This window comes from Suricata suricatta, chromosome 5 (genome assembly GCF_006229205.1).
Source record: "Suricata suricatta isolate VVHF042 chromosome 5, meerkat_22Aug2017_6uvM2_HiC, whole genome shotgun sequence".
NCBI classification, from domain to species: Eukaryota; Metazoa; Chordata; class Mammalia; order Carnivora; family Herpestidae; genus Suricata; species Suricata suricatta.
The window spans coordinates 69,762,650-69,778,724 of record NC_043704.1 but is presented as its reverse complement, the minus strand read 5'-3'; the positions used below and the strand labels follow the sequence as shown (position 1 = coordinate 69,778,724).

At 44.7% G+C, this 16,075-nt stretch overlaps 1 protein-coding gene across 1 annotated transcript in view; it reads right to left on the bottom strand.

Moving 5' to 3' along the window:
- Positions 1-528: 528 nt before the first annotated feature.
- LOC115291169 (kalirin-like) overlaps positions 529-16,075 on the bottom strand; it is a 20,890-nt gene continuing 5,343 nt past the window's right edge. Inside the window, exons 2-5 of the mRNA XM_029938722.1 lie at positions 15,028-15,313; positions 6,057-6,257; positions 2,322-2,460; positions 529-1,735 (exon numbers count right to left, since the gene is read on the bottom strand). Coding sequence (XP_029794582.1) covers positions 1,190-1,735; positions 2,322-2,460; positions 6,057-6,257; positions 15,028-15,313 — 1,172 coding nt within the window. The 3' untranslated portion in view covers positions 529-1,189. The remainder of the gene's footprint in view (positions 1,736-2,321; positions 2,461-6,056; positions 6,258-15,027; positions 15,314-16,075) is intronic.

Sequence of the window (16,075 nt, the reverse complement as noted above, 5' to 3'; positions counted from 1 at the left end):
GTGACCAGTATTGCAATGACAGTTGAAATTCAATGCTCTGTTAGAGTGATGTATCAGATTTTGTTCCATGGCTTCAAAAAGGACTTGGGACCAGGCCTTTAAAGGTCTATATGGCTGCCTCCTTTTGGTAAGCACCCCTCAGCTTCCAGAAGGGGTTAGAAATAAAGCAAACCAACTTTCTGAGGAATGCCTTCTACAGCTGTAGAAGAAGTCAGAAAGTGCTGTTACGTTGTTCTTAGGAACCGTAGGAAGGGTTTCTATTTGCCCTTTTGTATGAACCTGTTATATTCATTACCTAGTTCAAACCGAGTGTAGACATAAAAATAACCCCAGAACTCTTACTGTATTTGGACTTCTTTCCTGGCAGTCTTTCCTGCCAGATTAACTCTGAGCTGCCAGTGAATTTGGGGGTACCGTTTCATATACAGAACCTATGTTAATCAAATACTTGTGACTGAGAGAAAAATCTTCTCATTCACAAACTGCAAAAGGGTAACATTGCTTTCTCTTAATGCATGGGTTCTGGTAAAAGATTTCTATACAAGGTTTATAAAATGCTCTAAAAAACTTGTCATCTAATTGTGCTTAGTCAAAACAATGTAATGTTTCGGTAAATTAATTACTGTCTTAACTGGAGCACTCAAAGATACTTATGATTGATTTCATATATACCTCTATATTATAAAACTCTGAAACCTGAATGGGATATATTTTACTGTATGTGTATATGTATCCTATTAAGAAACTATATCTGAGTAATCTAAACCAGAATAGTCGGCATACACGATGTCTCTGTTAAATAGAACTTTTTGCTTAAAATTTCAGCAGAGTTAGAAACCTTTTATACTCACTACAGTGAGCTTTGGGTTTGCCCATTTACCCACTTGTTCTGGAACACACTATTAAAGTTGTCAAACAGCTAATATTCCTGTTCTCCTTGGCCTTCTCTTTAATGCTTTGGGTGACTCTTTGCATCTTTACCTCTTTCAAATGACCTTCTGAAAAGCCCCTGGATTTAGGGTAATTTCACAGCTGCCCAGACCCTGAATAACCACTGATGAGGTTTAAGAGGTACATGTCTCGATCCAGAGAACTGCATGGAGTGAACTGACAGAATTATTTACAGACATTCAGTCTTGCTTTGGTTCACACTGCACTTCCATGTGAAACCCCAAGGGCTAGGAGATGGCTACGTCCCTTGGTTTACCCGGTTGATGATGTAGCTCTTGACGTTGGGGACAGGCCGCACGTCGTTCTGATGCTTGCGGCGTTCTATGAAGCAAGCCAGGCGGGAGGTGTCCAGGGGGATCTTGGAGTAGCTACCATTGTGGGGCTGCAGCCAGGGGTGCTGCAGGCAGGTGGCAGCCGTGGGCCTCCTCCGGAAGTCCTCCTGCAGGGTCACGTTGATGAAGTCTCTGGCGGCATTGCTCACGTCACAGAAGTACTCGTGCGGGAAGCTGAAGTCCACCCTGCACACATTGATACATGTCTCCTCTTTACTCTCATCCAAGAAGGGGGACACCCCACTCAGCATGACATATGTCAACACCCCGATGCTCCAGATGTCTGTCCCCAGGGAGACGGGGATGCCTTGGATCACTTCTGGTGCAGCAAACTCGGGGTTCCCCAGCAGATGGTGGATGTGGAAGTGCCCCGAGATCTGGACGGCATCCTCCAGGTCAATGAGCTTCACTCGAGGTACTGGGATGCGAAGGTCAATGAGCAGGTTTTCAGGCTGAGGAAACCCAGGCGTGCGGGAGAAGAGAAGGCAAGTTCAGCTCTCTGTCTTGACTACCAGTACGACTCTGGTGGTTCAAACATGGTTCTGCTATTCTTTGAAAAAGCCCATAGAGCATGAGAAATTGCCTATGCAAAATGCACAGAGTGAGGCTTCAAACTAGACTAAATTCTGAGTTTGGGTGGCACTTCAGAGAAACTGTTTGACACTGAAAATCATGTCTTCCCAACCACCCCTTACTTCTGCACTGACTCAGAAAAAAAGAATGAACTATTCATTTTGAAAAAGAGAGCTCTTTGGGAGCACCGTAAAAACTGGCGTTTATTAGCTTCCTTCTAAAATGTTAGATGAAGTGGTAAAAGCTTCCCTACCTCTCTCACCCCAGACGGCCCCTGTGATTCTGGCGTGTTCTCATTAATTCAAGAAAAACACACTCAAATTGTGTGACAACCTCATTTCTGTTTAATATCTTTAAGGATTCTATCTAAGGAAATGAAACGAATTAGAAGGTATGTCCCTCAAGGGTAATGATGAACAGGTTGGACTGAGCCACCTCCCTGCAAGGGTAGCTATCTCGCATTACCTTGATGTCCAGATGGGCAACCCTGCAGTTGTGAAGATACTGCAGGGCTTCTATGATGTCTCGGATGTAGAAAGCTACTTTCTCTTCCATCAGCTCATCGTGATGCATAAGGTAGTCTAAGAGCCGGCCATCATCCATCCTGGAAGCAGGGAGGAAGGAAAAGGCAAAGGAGATACATTTATAAAGAAATGGAAATGTAACACAATACAAATCTGTAAGAGCTCTAAAATCTCTCCAGTCCACCTTAGAAATGAAGATCTATTTCACACGCACATATTTTAATTAGAGCCCAGAGTTACTATAAGGCTCAGGACTAAAATTAATTAATTAAAAAAATGCAGATGAGATGTGCTCCATGGAAGAACCTTAAGACATTTTATGTTGCTAAAAATCACTCACAAGGAAAAAGGTGTGACGCTCTTTTAAGAGTTAGATTGCAGAAGAGAGAACGTCCTGAGAAAGACATAGTTGCTCTCCTCTATATTCCGATTAACTGGAACCTGGGGGCTGCAGGCCACCTCAAGTACGTTTTGCAAATTGCTTTTATTTGTCAGTGTTTAATTGGGGAAAATGGAAGCTGAGCAAAGATTGTCCTTGGCATTCTTGAGCCCTTTTTGCATCCTTTGTCTTTGGAGCAAGTTCCCAATCTTAAAAACTGTTGACTAGGGACAACGTAAGGGGGGCCTGCCAGATCCAGATTTGAATCCTGATTCTGCCACCTACAGGCTGGGGGTAAACTGGGAAACTCCGTGTTTCTGTTTCTTCATCTTTTAAGTGGGAATGGCAACACCAGCAATAACATTCACTTCATTATGAGGGTCATGCAAGAGTCAAGTGAGACAATGCGGCATTTAAACATAATTGGTAGAAGTAGTAAATCCTCAATAAATAATGTTTTCAGGTACCCTGTGCCCTCTTTAGCAAGGAGTGACCAGATGACATTCTAATGTGCACTGGGCCGTCAAAGGCACATATCCAGGAAACACTCAGGCAGAGGAGCCTGAACCAGTCAGAAACAACCTTTGAACCCAGCTGAGCCTCACCCCCCAGCCATGTTTCCATTTTCTTCTCTAGCTTATTCCTTCCCACTGGTCTCTTCTTCTGCTCTCCTTGACGGGAGCAAAGCCTTGCCAGGGCTGGCGTGGGAGTGATGTGTGGAGTGGAGTAGAGTAGGCCTGAGTTTGTTAGATGCACCCATCCCTTGGACTTCTTGCAGCACTGCTCTGAGACCTGAAAGCCTCAGCAGCAAGTTCACTCTCAGAGCTTTTGGGTCATGCAGACACCCAGGGCCCACCCTAGTCTATGGGATCAGAACCTTAGTTGCCTGGCAGAGGAAAGCTCTACCAGAGATTTGGATAGTCACCAAAGGGGGGACCTCGGGCCACAGCATGACCAAGCTGTAGCACAGGGTGTAGCTCAGGCACTGCCCTTCCACTAATCTCCTAAACCTCAAGTCCAACAGACACCTTTCTGTGGTCTCACAACAATCCTCTCCAAAATATGCATTTCTTTCTCAACATTTGCTACCTGAAACTGAATCATTCACTCAGTGACTGTCTTCCTCATCAGACTTTGAGCTCCTCCAGGGCAAGAACCACATCTTTCCATCTTTCTTCCTTCCACCCTGGCCCCAAGTCCACACGGCACCTGGCATACAGGGAGTGCTCATAAGTATTTGCTAAACTACCGCAATCCACTATTCATTTCATTTAATCCCTGTAACAAGTCTGGGCAGTGGAAATAAATCTTCAGACTTCACAGATGAAGACTTGAGACCCAGAAATCTGAAAACTTTAGTTTAATAGTTCCCAAATCACAGAGCTGGGACTAGAGCCCAGGCTCTTTACTGCAAGAATGGCTTTCTTCCATTGCACTGTGACAACCTGGTAATCAGCACTTCCCCTTGGAACGACAGTTGGCAAATCTGAAGAGGCAAAGTTTTCTGAGTCAAGGACTACCTTGATATACAAATAATAATACCTTTTATTGGAACTTGGGTACAACACACTGTCACCTGTAAATGAAAACAGTTCACGGCCAAAATCATCTTTTGAGTTAGGAAGCTGTCCCAACCAAAGGTTAGGTTCCAGAAGGCTGTTCGCAAGTGTTAATTGTTAAATCCAAAGTGACAACCACAGCAACTACATAGGTATATAAAGTTAAGTATCAAACAAGAATTACAAATATTAATAGAGTTGATTTTGTCTTCTATTGTTTCTTTGCAACCAATTAAAAAATGTAGCCAAAGAGGTTTGCCTTTTGGCTGTTGTTTTTTCATAAATCAATTTATAAGTTATTGTTCAAAAGGCCTTCATACACAAATGGCTCTTGCAACACCAAAATGGCAGTTGAAAAGCTGTAAGTGAAGGCACTTCTGTTCCAAACACAAGCTCATGTAGAGCCATACACAGGCCTGGTCTTGGGTGCCAGGTCATCAGCACCCATCTGATAACATTACTATGAGGGCTCAATACATCTTTTTTTTTTCCTTTTTTTTTTGAAATATAGTTTATTACCAAGTTGGTTTCCATATAACACACAGTGCTCTTCCCCACAAGTGCCCCTCTCTATGACCATCATTCCCCTTCCCCTTTCCCCCTCCCTCTTCAGCCCTCAGTTTGTGCTCAGCATTCAAAAGTCTCTCATGATTTGCCTCCTTCCCTCTCCCCAACTCTTTTTCCCCGCTTTCCTCTACCCATGGTCCCCTGTTAGGTTTCTCCTGTTAGACCCATGAGTGAAAACATATGGTATCTGTCCTTCTCTGCCTGACTTATTTCACTTAGCATGACTCCCTCCAGGTCCATCCACTTTCCTACAAATGGCCAGATTTCATTCTTTCTCATTGCCATGTAGTACTCCATCGTGTATATATACCACATCTTCCTGATCCACTCATCAGGTGACAGACATTTAGGCTCCTTCCATGTTTTGGCTATTGTTGACATTGCTGCTATGAACATTGGGGTACATGTGCTCCTATGCATCAGCACTTCTGTATCTCTTGGGTAAATCCCCAGCAATGCTATTGCTGGGTCATAAGGGAGTTCTATGGATAGTTTTTTGAGGAACCTCCACACTGTTTTCCAGAGCAGCTGCACCCGTTTACATTCCCACCAACAGTGTAGGAGGGTGAGGGCTCAATACTTCTGAAAGAACTTTGTTCTCTTTAGCCTCTGTTAACTCGCTGTAAACCACAGAGCAGGAGCTCATCCTTAGCTTGGGGTTAGCAGGGGGGAGAATGTGCTTTACGTGATGTATTCTGGAGCCAAGCATATGGTTGCCTGCATTCCTAGAAAATCTAGAATGAATAGAATATTTTCCAGGCAAGTGTCCCCATTCAGAGGAATTTCTCGGGCGGTAGACCACAGATGCTGTGGCAGCAGATTGATGCTCAAACCCCTCTTTCATCTCAGCTCCATCTCCTATTGTTGATAAGCTTTTCCTAAACTCCTGAGCAGCCCAAATGTCCATAACAGAAAGGATATCAGAATCAGAGTGGGAGGGATCTGGGTTCAAGTCCAGTTTCTCCATCCCCTAGTTGTAAGGACCTTCCTTATCCTTGATTTTTTTTCTAATCTATAAATGGGGACTGCATTTTTATAAATGGATAGGAGCATGCATGTTATGTGTAACACTTTGTACACTGTAAGACGTGGCATAAAACATAACTGCTGTTTCCGGTGGACAATAAATGACCCAGACAGCTGGGGACCACTAAGAGACATCTGTACTTACAGTTCCAAAATCAGGATGTACGACGTGGGAGACTCATAGGTGTCATGGAGAGTGATGTACTGGGGGTGCTGCAGGTGCTGAAGCAGGGCCGCCTCGTGGGCAGCCTGCTCCTTTTTCTTCATTTTTTTGCTAACAAATTTCACAGCGACATCCTTGCGCGTAGCTTTGTGAATGCACTTCTTTACTATGGAGAAACGGCCTCTGGAAAGCGAAAGGGAGAATGCATTTTGTCAAGCTTCATTAATCATTTAGGTATCATTTTATTCATGGATGTGTAGGGTTTTATCTGAAGTGGCTAAACAGTAACATTTTATTATGAATCCTACTTTTCTATATTTTAGTATTTTTTAAAGTGTATTTATTTATTTGAAAGAGAGAGCACAAGCAGAGGAGGGGCAGAGGGAGAGGGAGAAAGAGAATCCCAAGCAGGCTCACGGGGCTCGATCTCACAACTCTGGGATCATGACCTGAGCTAAAATCAAGAGTTGGACGTTCTACCAACTGAGCTACCCAGGTGCCCCACAGGTTCAATTTTCTAAGCAGAGTATATTTATATAAAATACAACAGTAATAATGTTAAAGGAGGAGGAATCCTACTCTATGATAATTTAAAGAACATTTTCTAAGGAGTCAATTTTGGGGGACATGGCTGTCTCTGTCAGTTAAGCATCTGATTTTTGGCTTAGGTCATAGTCTCATGGTTCATGAGAACATGTGTGCTCTCTCTCACTCTCTCAATAATAAATAAATAAAAACATTAAAAAATAGTCATTTTTTTCATTTTATTTTTATCTTGGTGTTAGAGACATTTTCTAATACACACACAAGTAGAGAGAATAGTGTAATAGATCTGTGCACCTAGAAGCCAGCTTCAATAATTATCAACATTTTGCCAACCTCATCCCAATTCCTTTCCCACCTCTTGCCTTTTTTTCTGTAATATTTTAAGCAAAACCCAGATATCATATTATTTAATTCACCAATAGTTGAGTTTGCATCTCTAATTGGCAAAGACATTTAAAAATGTATAACCACCAGGGCGCCTGGGTAGCTCAATAGGTTGAGCATCTGACTTCGGCTCAAGTCATGATCTCACAGTTGGTGGGTTCGAGCCCCACGTCGGGCTCACTGCTGTCAGTACAGAGACTGCTTCAGATACTCTGTTCCTCCCTCTCTGTCCCTCCTCTGTTTGAACTCGCTCATAAATAAATAAATATTTAAAAAATGTATAACCACCATGCTATTTTCACCTCTAACAAAATTTGCCACATCTAAAATAGAATGGTTTCCAGACTCAGCAGTAGCTCCATAGGAGGTAGTAAGAAAAGGAAGTAGAAGAGGGAACTTAACAACAACTGGTCAGAGAAAGGGAGAGTCAAAGAGGTGACAAGATAGTGCCATCCCAAGCTTGTCCCTGAGGCGCCCTAACCCATGAGCAGAGAAGTCAACAGTCTAAAGAACAGTCCATTCCTCTAGAGGAAACACATGTATCCAATACCACCATGAAGACTGTCCAACTGACTCCTTGACCTGACTGTGCTCACCAAGTGACTCTCTGACAATAATAAGTGTTTTTCCACCATAGATTTTCACAAAGGAAATAATAAGCTAGTCAATAAAGCACAGATTAGATAAATATTAATTGAATGCCTATTATATAACAGACATTATTCTTCTTGCATAGTAAGCAAATATTTGGTCAAACCAACAGCTCTATTCTACATCATAAATTAATTGATTGCCATTAAAAAAATAAATTGCCATTCTGGTAATTTTCAAAGTAGTCTTTATGCCTAACATGGGCTCGAACTCATGACCCCTTGATCAACAGTAGCATAATATACCAACTAAGCCAGTGCCCCTCCATTCTGGTTTTTAATAGCATTCTCTTGTTTGATTAGAGGTCACTCCTTCCAGAGGACTTCAGATGCAAGAGAACAAGTGAATGCTGGGGAGAATTTGCCTGAACTAAACGGCCATGTAGAGGTACTGCTGTACCTTAATTTTTAAAAATTTATTTATTTTGAGTGGGGGAGGGGCAGAGAGTGAGGGAGAGAGAAGATCCTAAAGAGGCTGATGGGGTGTTGGTTGGGGGGGGCTTGATCCCATGAACCATGAGATCACGAACTGAGCTAAGATCAAGAATTGGACAGTTAAAAAAACCCTGTTTATTTATATATTTTGAGGAGGGGAGGGGCAGAGAGGAAGAGAAGAGAGAGAATCCCAAGCAGGCACAGAGCCCAATGTAGGGCTCGCACAAACCATGAGATCATGACCTGAGCTGAAATCATGAATCCAGTGCTAACCGACTGAGCCACCCAGGCGCCGCCCCCTCTGTACCTTAATTGTTTTTAAAAACATGTGTGTTTTCCCAATTTATGCATCCTCATGATTTAAAAAGTCAATTAGCTTTAACGAGGTCTCTTATTGAAACTAACAGTATCCGGTCCTCCTACTCCCACCCCCATTTTCCCTTACACTAGAGGCAGTTTAACATAGCAGTTAGTTACATTTAGCTGGGTGGTCTATGTGTGCTACTTCTTAATGTTTCAGTTTTCATTGTAATCTGTTGACACCTACTCTGGAGAGCAAGATATTAGTCTCCCTCCCTGTCCCCATCACATGACCACTTTTCCCTTCCCTTTTCCTCTCAACAGAATATTTAAAAAATTTTTTAAGTGTTTATTTTTAAGAGAGAGAGAAAGACACAGTGTGAGTTGGGGAGGGGCAGAGAGAGAGAGGAAGACACAGGCTATGAAGCGAGTTCCAGGCTCCAAGCTGTCAGCACAGAGCCTGATGTGGGGCTCAAACCCATGAATCATGAGATCATGACCTGAGCCAGAGTCAGACGCTCAGCTGACTGAGCCACCCAGGTGCTCCCAACAGAATGATATCTTAATCAATATTCAGTGTTTCCATCTTGCGACTAGGTCAAGCCTATACACAGCTGAAGCTCCAGGAAACTATATTTTCCTTGTTGCGATAGAATTCAGTCCTCATTTCTGACAAAGAGTGTCCCTTATGAGCACCACTCAAAGATTAGCCTGGGACTAAGAAGTCACCACACGGTGACTGAGTGGTGGTTTTTATCACGGTTCCGTCCTCAGAGCCTTGCTCCGCGTCTGTGGATTTGCTCTCTCCGTGCACAGCTTGAACGCGGCCCGGGGTTTGTGGTGTTCCCTGCACAGAATTAGGGGATCGCCTTCTTTAGCTCTCTCCTCACTGAGATTTCCTACACATTCTTTGGCTCCCATGGGCCCATTTTTATGGATGGGATTCCCTCAGAATTTTAGCCTTTTGCTTGGAGTAAAGCAGTGAGAGAAAGAAGGGAGGGAGAGAAAGGCATTTTCCTGTTTTCAGCTCAAAGGGACCTCTTTTCCTGTCTTTTGGCCAGAAAGATGTGTTTCTTTTAGAGTCGCTCCTTGTATATGCTGCCCAGTTCCCTGCTTTGACCCTCGCTTGGGTTAAAGCCCAGCAAACAAACCAGAGAACTCGGTGCTACTATCCTTGACTTTCTTCAAGTTTTAACTTGGTTCCCCATTCTCTGTGTTACTGACTTTTCAGAATCCTGAGGTAGTTGCTGTTTTGGATTTTGTCCAGGGCTTCTGGTTGTCATCAGTGGGATAGGCTGTAGTGGGCTTACTCTGTCGTGGCGGGCACTGGGGGGTGGCTCATTCTAAAAGTTCAGGACTAAACAGCTGTTTGGAAGCTCTGATTATGGGTGTGGTGCCTGCCAACTCGACCTTCACTGTAGAGTGATCTGAGAGGACTGTTTCATTGGGAAGGCTCTGAAGTCAGTATCTTTAAGACTTTCCTCTTGGGCTGGTCAGATTTCCCAGAGAAAGATCCCCCTCCCCCTTGCCTAGACGGGGAAGCCCCAGTTATCCATTTCTGGAGCCCGCTGGCTAGGAGAGCGGGGGTCTTGAGTCTCCAGCACCGATTTGGTCTCATAACTGGCCCGCTTGCAGTCAGGTTCTGCTGCCCCCAGTTGGGCTGGTGTCCCTGCGAACAGATGCACTTTGTTTTACCCTGTCTAGAGAATGAGCATCCGGCGTTTTCCTGGATGGGAAAGGACAACCAGAAGACATGGAGCGGCAACCTCTCACACAAGACTTTCAGCCAATCCTCCAATTTCAGATCCTCTTTACACTGATTTGCAGAAATACATGACATTGCCAGGACCCGAGGCTTTGGGAGAATTGTGCTGCCAAAGTTGTCCTGCCTTTCACTTGCCCCCACGACTAACTTGGATTGAGTTCCTAGGTCATTTGTCATTCTGTCACTTGTGTTCAGCCTCCAATCTGTTCTGCTGTCTCTTCTTCCAGTGTCTTCATCCTCATGTGCCTGATTCAAAAACATCCTTTGGTGAAGATTCAGTGAAGTCTCAGGACGGAGGGAACACAGATGGCTGTTTTCACCTTGCCTTCCTTACCTAGAGGCCTGGCCCTGCTACCTTTCTGGATCCTGTGCAGGGAACCGGTCAGCATTTCCCGGATAAGTCTCTGCCTTCTTTATACTGCAGTGGTGGCCAACTAGTTTATTTCCAGCTAACCATGCTGTGTTCAAGTGCTCTTTCCTTCAGACGGACTTCAGCAGTGAAGATATATCTTTCTGCACCATGGTTTTTAATGTTTTTTTTTAACTATTTTTTAATGTTTTAAAACATTTATTCATTTTTGGAGACAGAGAGAGACAGAGAGACAGCGTGTGATCAGGGGAGGGGCAGAGAGAGAGGGAGACATAGGATTCCAAGCAGGCTACAGGCTATGAGCTGCCAGCACAGCTTGACATGGGGCCCGAATTCACCAACCGTGAGATCATGACCTGAGCCGAAGTCAGACACTTCACCACCTGAGCCACCCAGTGCCCCACCAGGGAACTATTTTTAACAAGATAGTCATATAGGCCTAAAGTTCTAGGTTTAGGTGTGATGGAGAAAGCTGATTCACTTCTATAGCCCACAGATATCTTTCATGTGTCTCATGTAAGTATCTACATGTTTTATTTCCCTTCTGTTAACATACAGCACTTTAAAAAGATCTTCTGAAGCTGTGAGGACTATACTTGGAGGAGAGGCAAAACCTCAGATTGTTGGGGATGAGATTTTTTTTTTTTATAAAACATCGATTGCTTTGAACAGACCAGAAACTTGATCTCCCCTTTGGGAAATATGAAAACATCTATCTCTTCCAGGTAAAAACATGTCTTAGCCCATGGCTGTCAACAGTAAATCCATATCATGGGAAGGAATTCACTGGTACATCCAGGTGATGCAACCAGTTTTGTTTTAGAACCAGGTCCAGGGAGGGGCGCCTGGGTGGCTCAGTTGGTTAGGTGTCCCACTTTGATCTCACAGTGAGTTTGAGCCCCGCATCGGGCTCTCTGCTGTCAGTGCAGAGCCTGCTTCGGATCTTCTGTCTCCCTTTCTCTCTGCCCCTCCCCTGCTCATGCATACTCCCTTTCACCCTCTTTCTCAAAAAACAAACAAACAAACAAAAAAGCACTGAAAGAAAAAGGAACCAGGTGGGGATTCAATTCACTAGCAGACTCATACCTAGCTTCACAGATTTCAAAATAATGGCACAAATAAGATCTCAAGTACTAGAGCTTATTTTTGACCAAAATTTCTACAATGAGAAATCACATATGCTAGTAAAGCAAACAAAGGCTTATGAATTGGGTAGCCCAGGGTTGGAATCCTGGCTCTCCCCTTACTAGTTGTAGGGCCTCAAAAGTTACTTAACTCCCTAAGCCTGAGTTCTTTTCCTGGAAATCTACTTAAACACTACCTCACATGTTATAAGGACTAGATTTAATACCTTCTGTACAATAGCTGCATAGTATCTGGAACACCACAGATACTCAATAAGAACCATGATTATCACCTAGGAAATGTCCTTTGGCCTCCTTTCCCCTCTCTGGCCACTCAAAGAAGGGAGAAAGTAGAGCTAAGAAAGTTGTTGGCTTTTTGTTTGCTTGTTTGTTTGTTTGTTTAGAAAGAGAGAATTTCTAGCGGGCTCTACACTCAGCACAGAGCCTGGTGTGGGGCTTGAGTGCACCTCACTGGTGTCATGACCTGAGCCCACAGCAAGAGTCAGATGTTCAACAGAGTGAGCCACCCAGACACCCTGAGATAAAGTCAGGTTTTGACGAAAGGTGCTGTAATGAAAGGCAGCAAATTACACCGTAAATCCGGCCTAAGAAATGGGAAGAGCCAGCATTCTGGCTCCCTCCACAACCTCTCACAAGCTCCCCACTTAGGAAAGGGGGAGCTTCATTGAGAGATGTTAGTCAGAGATGGAGACGATGCTAACGGCCCATTGTTTGTGGGTGCTCTTTTATTTTTTACGTCCAGGGAAGTGGGGGACGTGCAGGCACTACCCACCCACTCCCCTAGACCACGTGCAAACTGACGCACAGAGAGACAAAGCCCCTTTTCGTTTCTTTCCATCAACTATTTTGTGGGACAGGCGATAGATTTTTTTCATTATTTTGTTAAAAGTTATATTTTTATCCTTTTTATTTTTAAGGACCTACTTTTCTAACTAAAAGAAAGAGACAGAGAGGGAGACAGAGATAGAGAGGCACAGAGAAAGAGACAGACAGGCAGGTGTGTGTGTGTGTGTGTGTGTGTGTGTGTGTGTGTGTGTGTGTGTGTGTAGGGGGTATTGGTTGGAAATATCCATGAAACAACACACTTGTGCTTGAAACATGGACATGCATGAAAACCTATACCAAAAATTAGTGATTGCACCTTCTTCTCAGGAACACATGGAACTTTTAACAAAAATTAACCAAGTACTGCTCATAAATCAAGTCCCAACAAAAATCAGCATCCGGATCATGTAAATCAAGTTCTTCAGCCACAATGTAATTAAGTTAGAATACAGTGACAAGAAGATAGTTTGCAAAAATCTCACACAGTTGAAAAATTTAAAATATTTCTATTACAATTAGGTCAAGGAAAATAATCATAGTTGAATTGAATGATAATGAAAGTGCCACATACCAGAACTCAAGAAATGTAGCTAAAATTGTGCTTTGAAGAAAAGGCTGAGCTTTAAATTCTTATATTAGAGCAGAAGAAAGGCTGATGGTTGAAGCGTGAGGCCTCCAATGTAGAACGTTAAAAAAGGGGAATAAAAGTACACATAAATATTCTAGCATTTTCCTTACTATGGAGAGTACACCGAGGAAGAGAAACAAACACTAAAAGCAAGTCGTTATTCAGATGTGATGTTGTTAAGTGCTCGAGAATGAAGGAAAAGAAAACAGGGTCATTACCTTCCAATTTCATTCAGCTCAGTATAAGCCGAATCAAAATTATCCTTCCAAGAAATGGTGGCACCATCAGCAGCAGCATCTTTGGAAGAGAGAGAATCCATTTATGATACTGAGGAAGTCACGTAAGAATAAAGGAAAGGTTAATAGAGAAACTTCCACCTTGCCCCCAAAGCAATTCTCATGACCAAATATGGAGTCTAGCACAGTGGGAAAAGGCCAGGAGTCTCTGAGATGTTATTTTAAAAAATATGATCCAAGGGGAAACTGACATGACAGAGCAGACGCCCCTCCCCGCGCCATCTCCATAAACAAAAGAAAACTTGGGATGATCACAGATGCAACCTCTGGATATTTTAAAAATAGAAATTTGGTAGAAAAAATTAAAAGAGAGAGAGAAACACATGGAAGACCTAGAAAAGCCAGTGGGAATCAGGGCTGAGGGGGAAGGCAGCGGAGAAGGGAAGAATTACAAGGCCCAGAGGAGGAAAGCAGAGGAATGTGCTGGAAACATCCTAACCACTGCTCTCTCTCAGACATTAGTGAGCCTATCTGGTATACTGAATGATTTAGCTTAACCCAAAATACTCGCCTGAGCAGAATGTTTGACAGTATTACCTTATGATGTGTTCATTCTCTGGCAATAATTTAAACACGCGCGCACACACACACACACACACACACGCATGCACGCATGCACCCCAGTGTGTATCTGTGTTGTCCCTGGGGACCAAGGTTCACAAGAAGCAAAATGTGTGGCAGAATTTAGTTAATGGCTCTGGAGGAGAGGACCAGGCCAGCAGTGGGGCTCTTCTGACCACAGCTGGGCTGAGGCTCAGGTGCCTTTATCTACATTGAATTCTGACAAAATAGAGACCCAAGGGCCAAGGTTTCCCAGTGAGTCATGGGTCCAAGGGCGCAGGGCTACTGGGAGGGCGCTAAGCCCCTGGGGTCATGCTGGGGAGCACGTCCAGACTCAGTGGGGGGCTGGCCTATAGCTGAGGGCCCTAGAGGGTTTCTGAAGCCCCTCTGGAGACCCGGGGGTTCCCTGATCCCAGAGAGACACGGGTGCTTGCCTTTGCAGTGCGGTGGCCTCCCCTTATGCCCCGCCCGCCCCCCGGCCTTGCACCACAGAATACCTCACTGCTTGGAGATTTCTTTGAGCTAGCAAGTGTCCTCTTCAACTGTTCTAGGGACCAAAGTGGCTTGGTGAGACTGAATGGGGGGCCAAAATGAGAACCACATTTGTAAAATACTCATGTGCAGCTGGTTATACGTACATCTTCATCATCCAACACAGCCACAGAAAAATGTGTCCACTTTGAAATAAGACATTCTGGCAAGGCTGGAGTGGGGAAACTCTCAAATACTCATTCTGACTCCAATTCTTCCACCAGGTTGCTTTCCTCTCCCCAGTTTCAATTAGTGAGTGGGGCTGTGTCCGAGGCTGTGAGGCACACTTACGCCTGGCACGGGTTCCCAGGGGAGAGGAGGCCTGGTGTTCCCAACTAGAAACAGGGGCAGACAGCATCCACACGCCTCATGACTCCTGCCCGCCCCTCTCTGTTCCCAGAGACACATGCAGGTGTCCAGGGACCCTCGCAGGCCCAGGGCAGACACGGGTGGCAGACCGAACTTTTGCTCCAAGATGGTTGAAATCACACTTTTCATCAGGCCTCTGAAATGTTACTTGACTGAAGCCACTGGCCCATCCAGGTTACCTCCCGCGTGGTGGCTGGCACCGATGACTGTGTGGCAGCTGGCCAGGCGCCTTGCCTCCCCCTGGGCTGCCGGGCGTGGCCGGCACTCACCGTACTCCGGGAGTCGCACAAACTCTGAGGGCTCGCTGGGAAGGCTGATCCCCCAGGGGTTACTGGCGCTGACTCTGAACTGATAAGGACTCCCAGGACTGAGGTCTTCGATGACGAGGTAAGTGTCCAAGGTCGAAGCTACCGACTGCTGCCAGGCCTGGGAACCTAGCGTACAATTTCCGAGGAGAGGGAAAGAGAAAACGCCAGAGGGACATTGTTTCAAAGACCTTCAGCACACAAAGAAAGGAAAGCTGACACATTTCATTCCATTCAAGGGGTCACACGCTGGGCTCTGAAAGCCTGTGGGCCAATGGTGGCAGGTTTGGGCTCCATTTCCTAAATGACTGTGTATATCACGAGCGGTGCGGAAGCAGCTGGCCTGGGGGTTCTCGTCATTTCCAAACGTGCAAGTGTGAGAAGGAAAAGACGTAGATCACACAGAATTGACAGAAGGACGTGTGGCAAATTCTTAATAAGGCATAAAACCATATTATAAATAACAGAACGAGAGAAATTCCACATTTGGAAATGGAAATGAAATAGAAGGGAACATGCACGGAGCACGTCATATATGTAAAATACCGCGGAAGGCGCCTTCCCATAATTCTCCCATTTAACTTTCGCACTTGAACCTCCAGAAACCGTGTGAGGTTCGGAACACAGATCTCACTTTATACGTGAAGAAACCGAGGCTCAGAAAGAGGAAGCGATTTTCTCGAGAGAACTGTGTTAATAAGATGAACTAAGAACACAACAGTGCGGAGCTAAGCGCAAGCTTTGTGGGACATGTCTCCCAGCTCAGCAGGAGCACCTCTCTGCGGAGAGGGGAGGGGCCCAAGAGTGAAGAGCTTCAGAAAGATGCAGAAGTGAACAGCTTTGTAACTGCACAGGGCCTGGTTGGTAGAAGAAAGAAGAGGTAACATACTA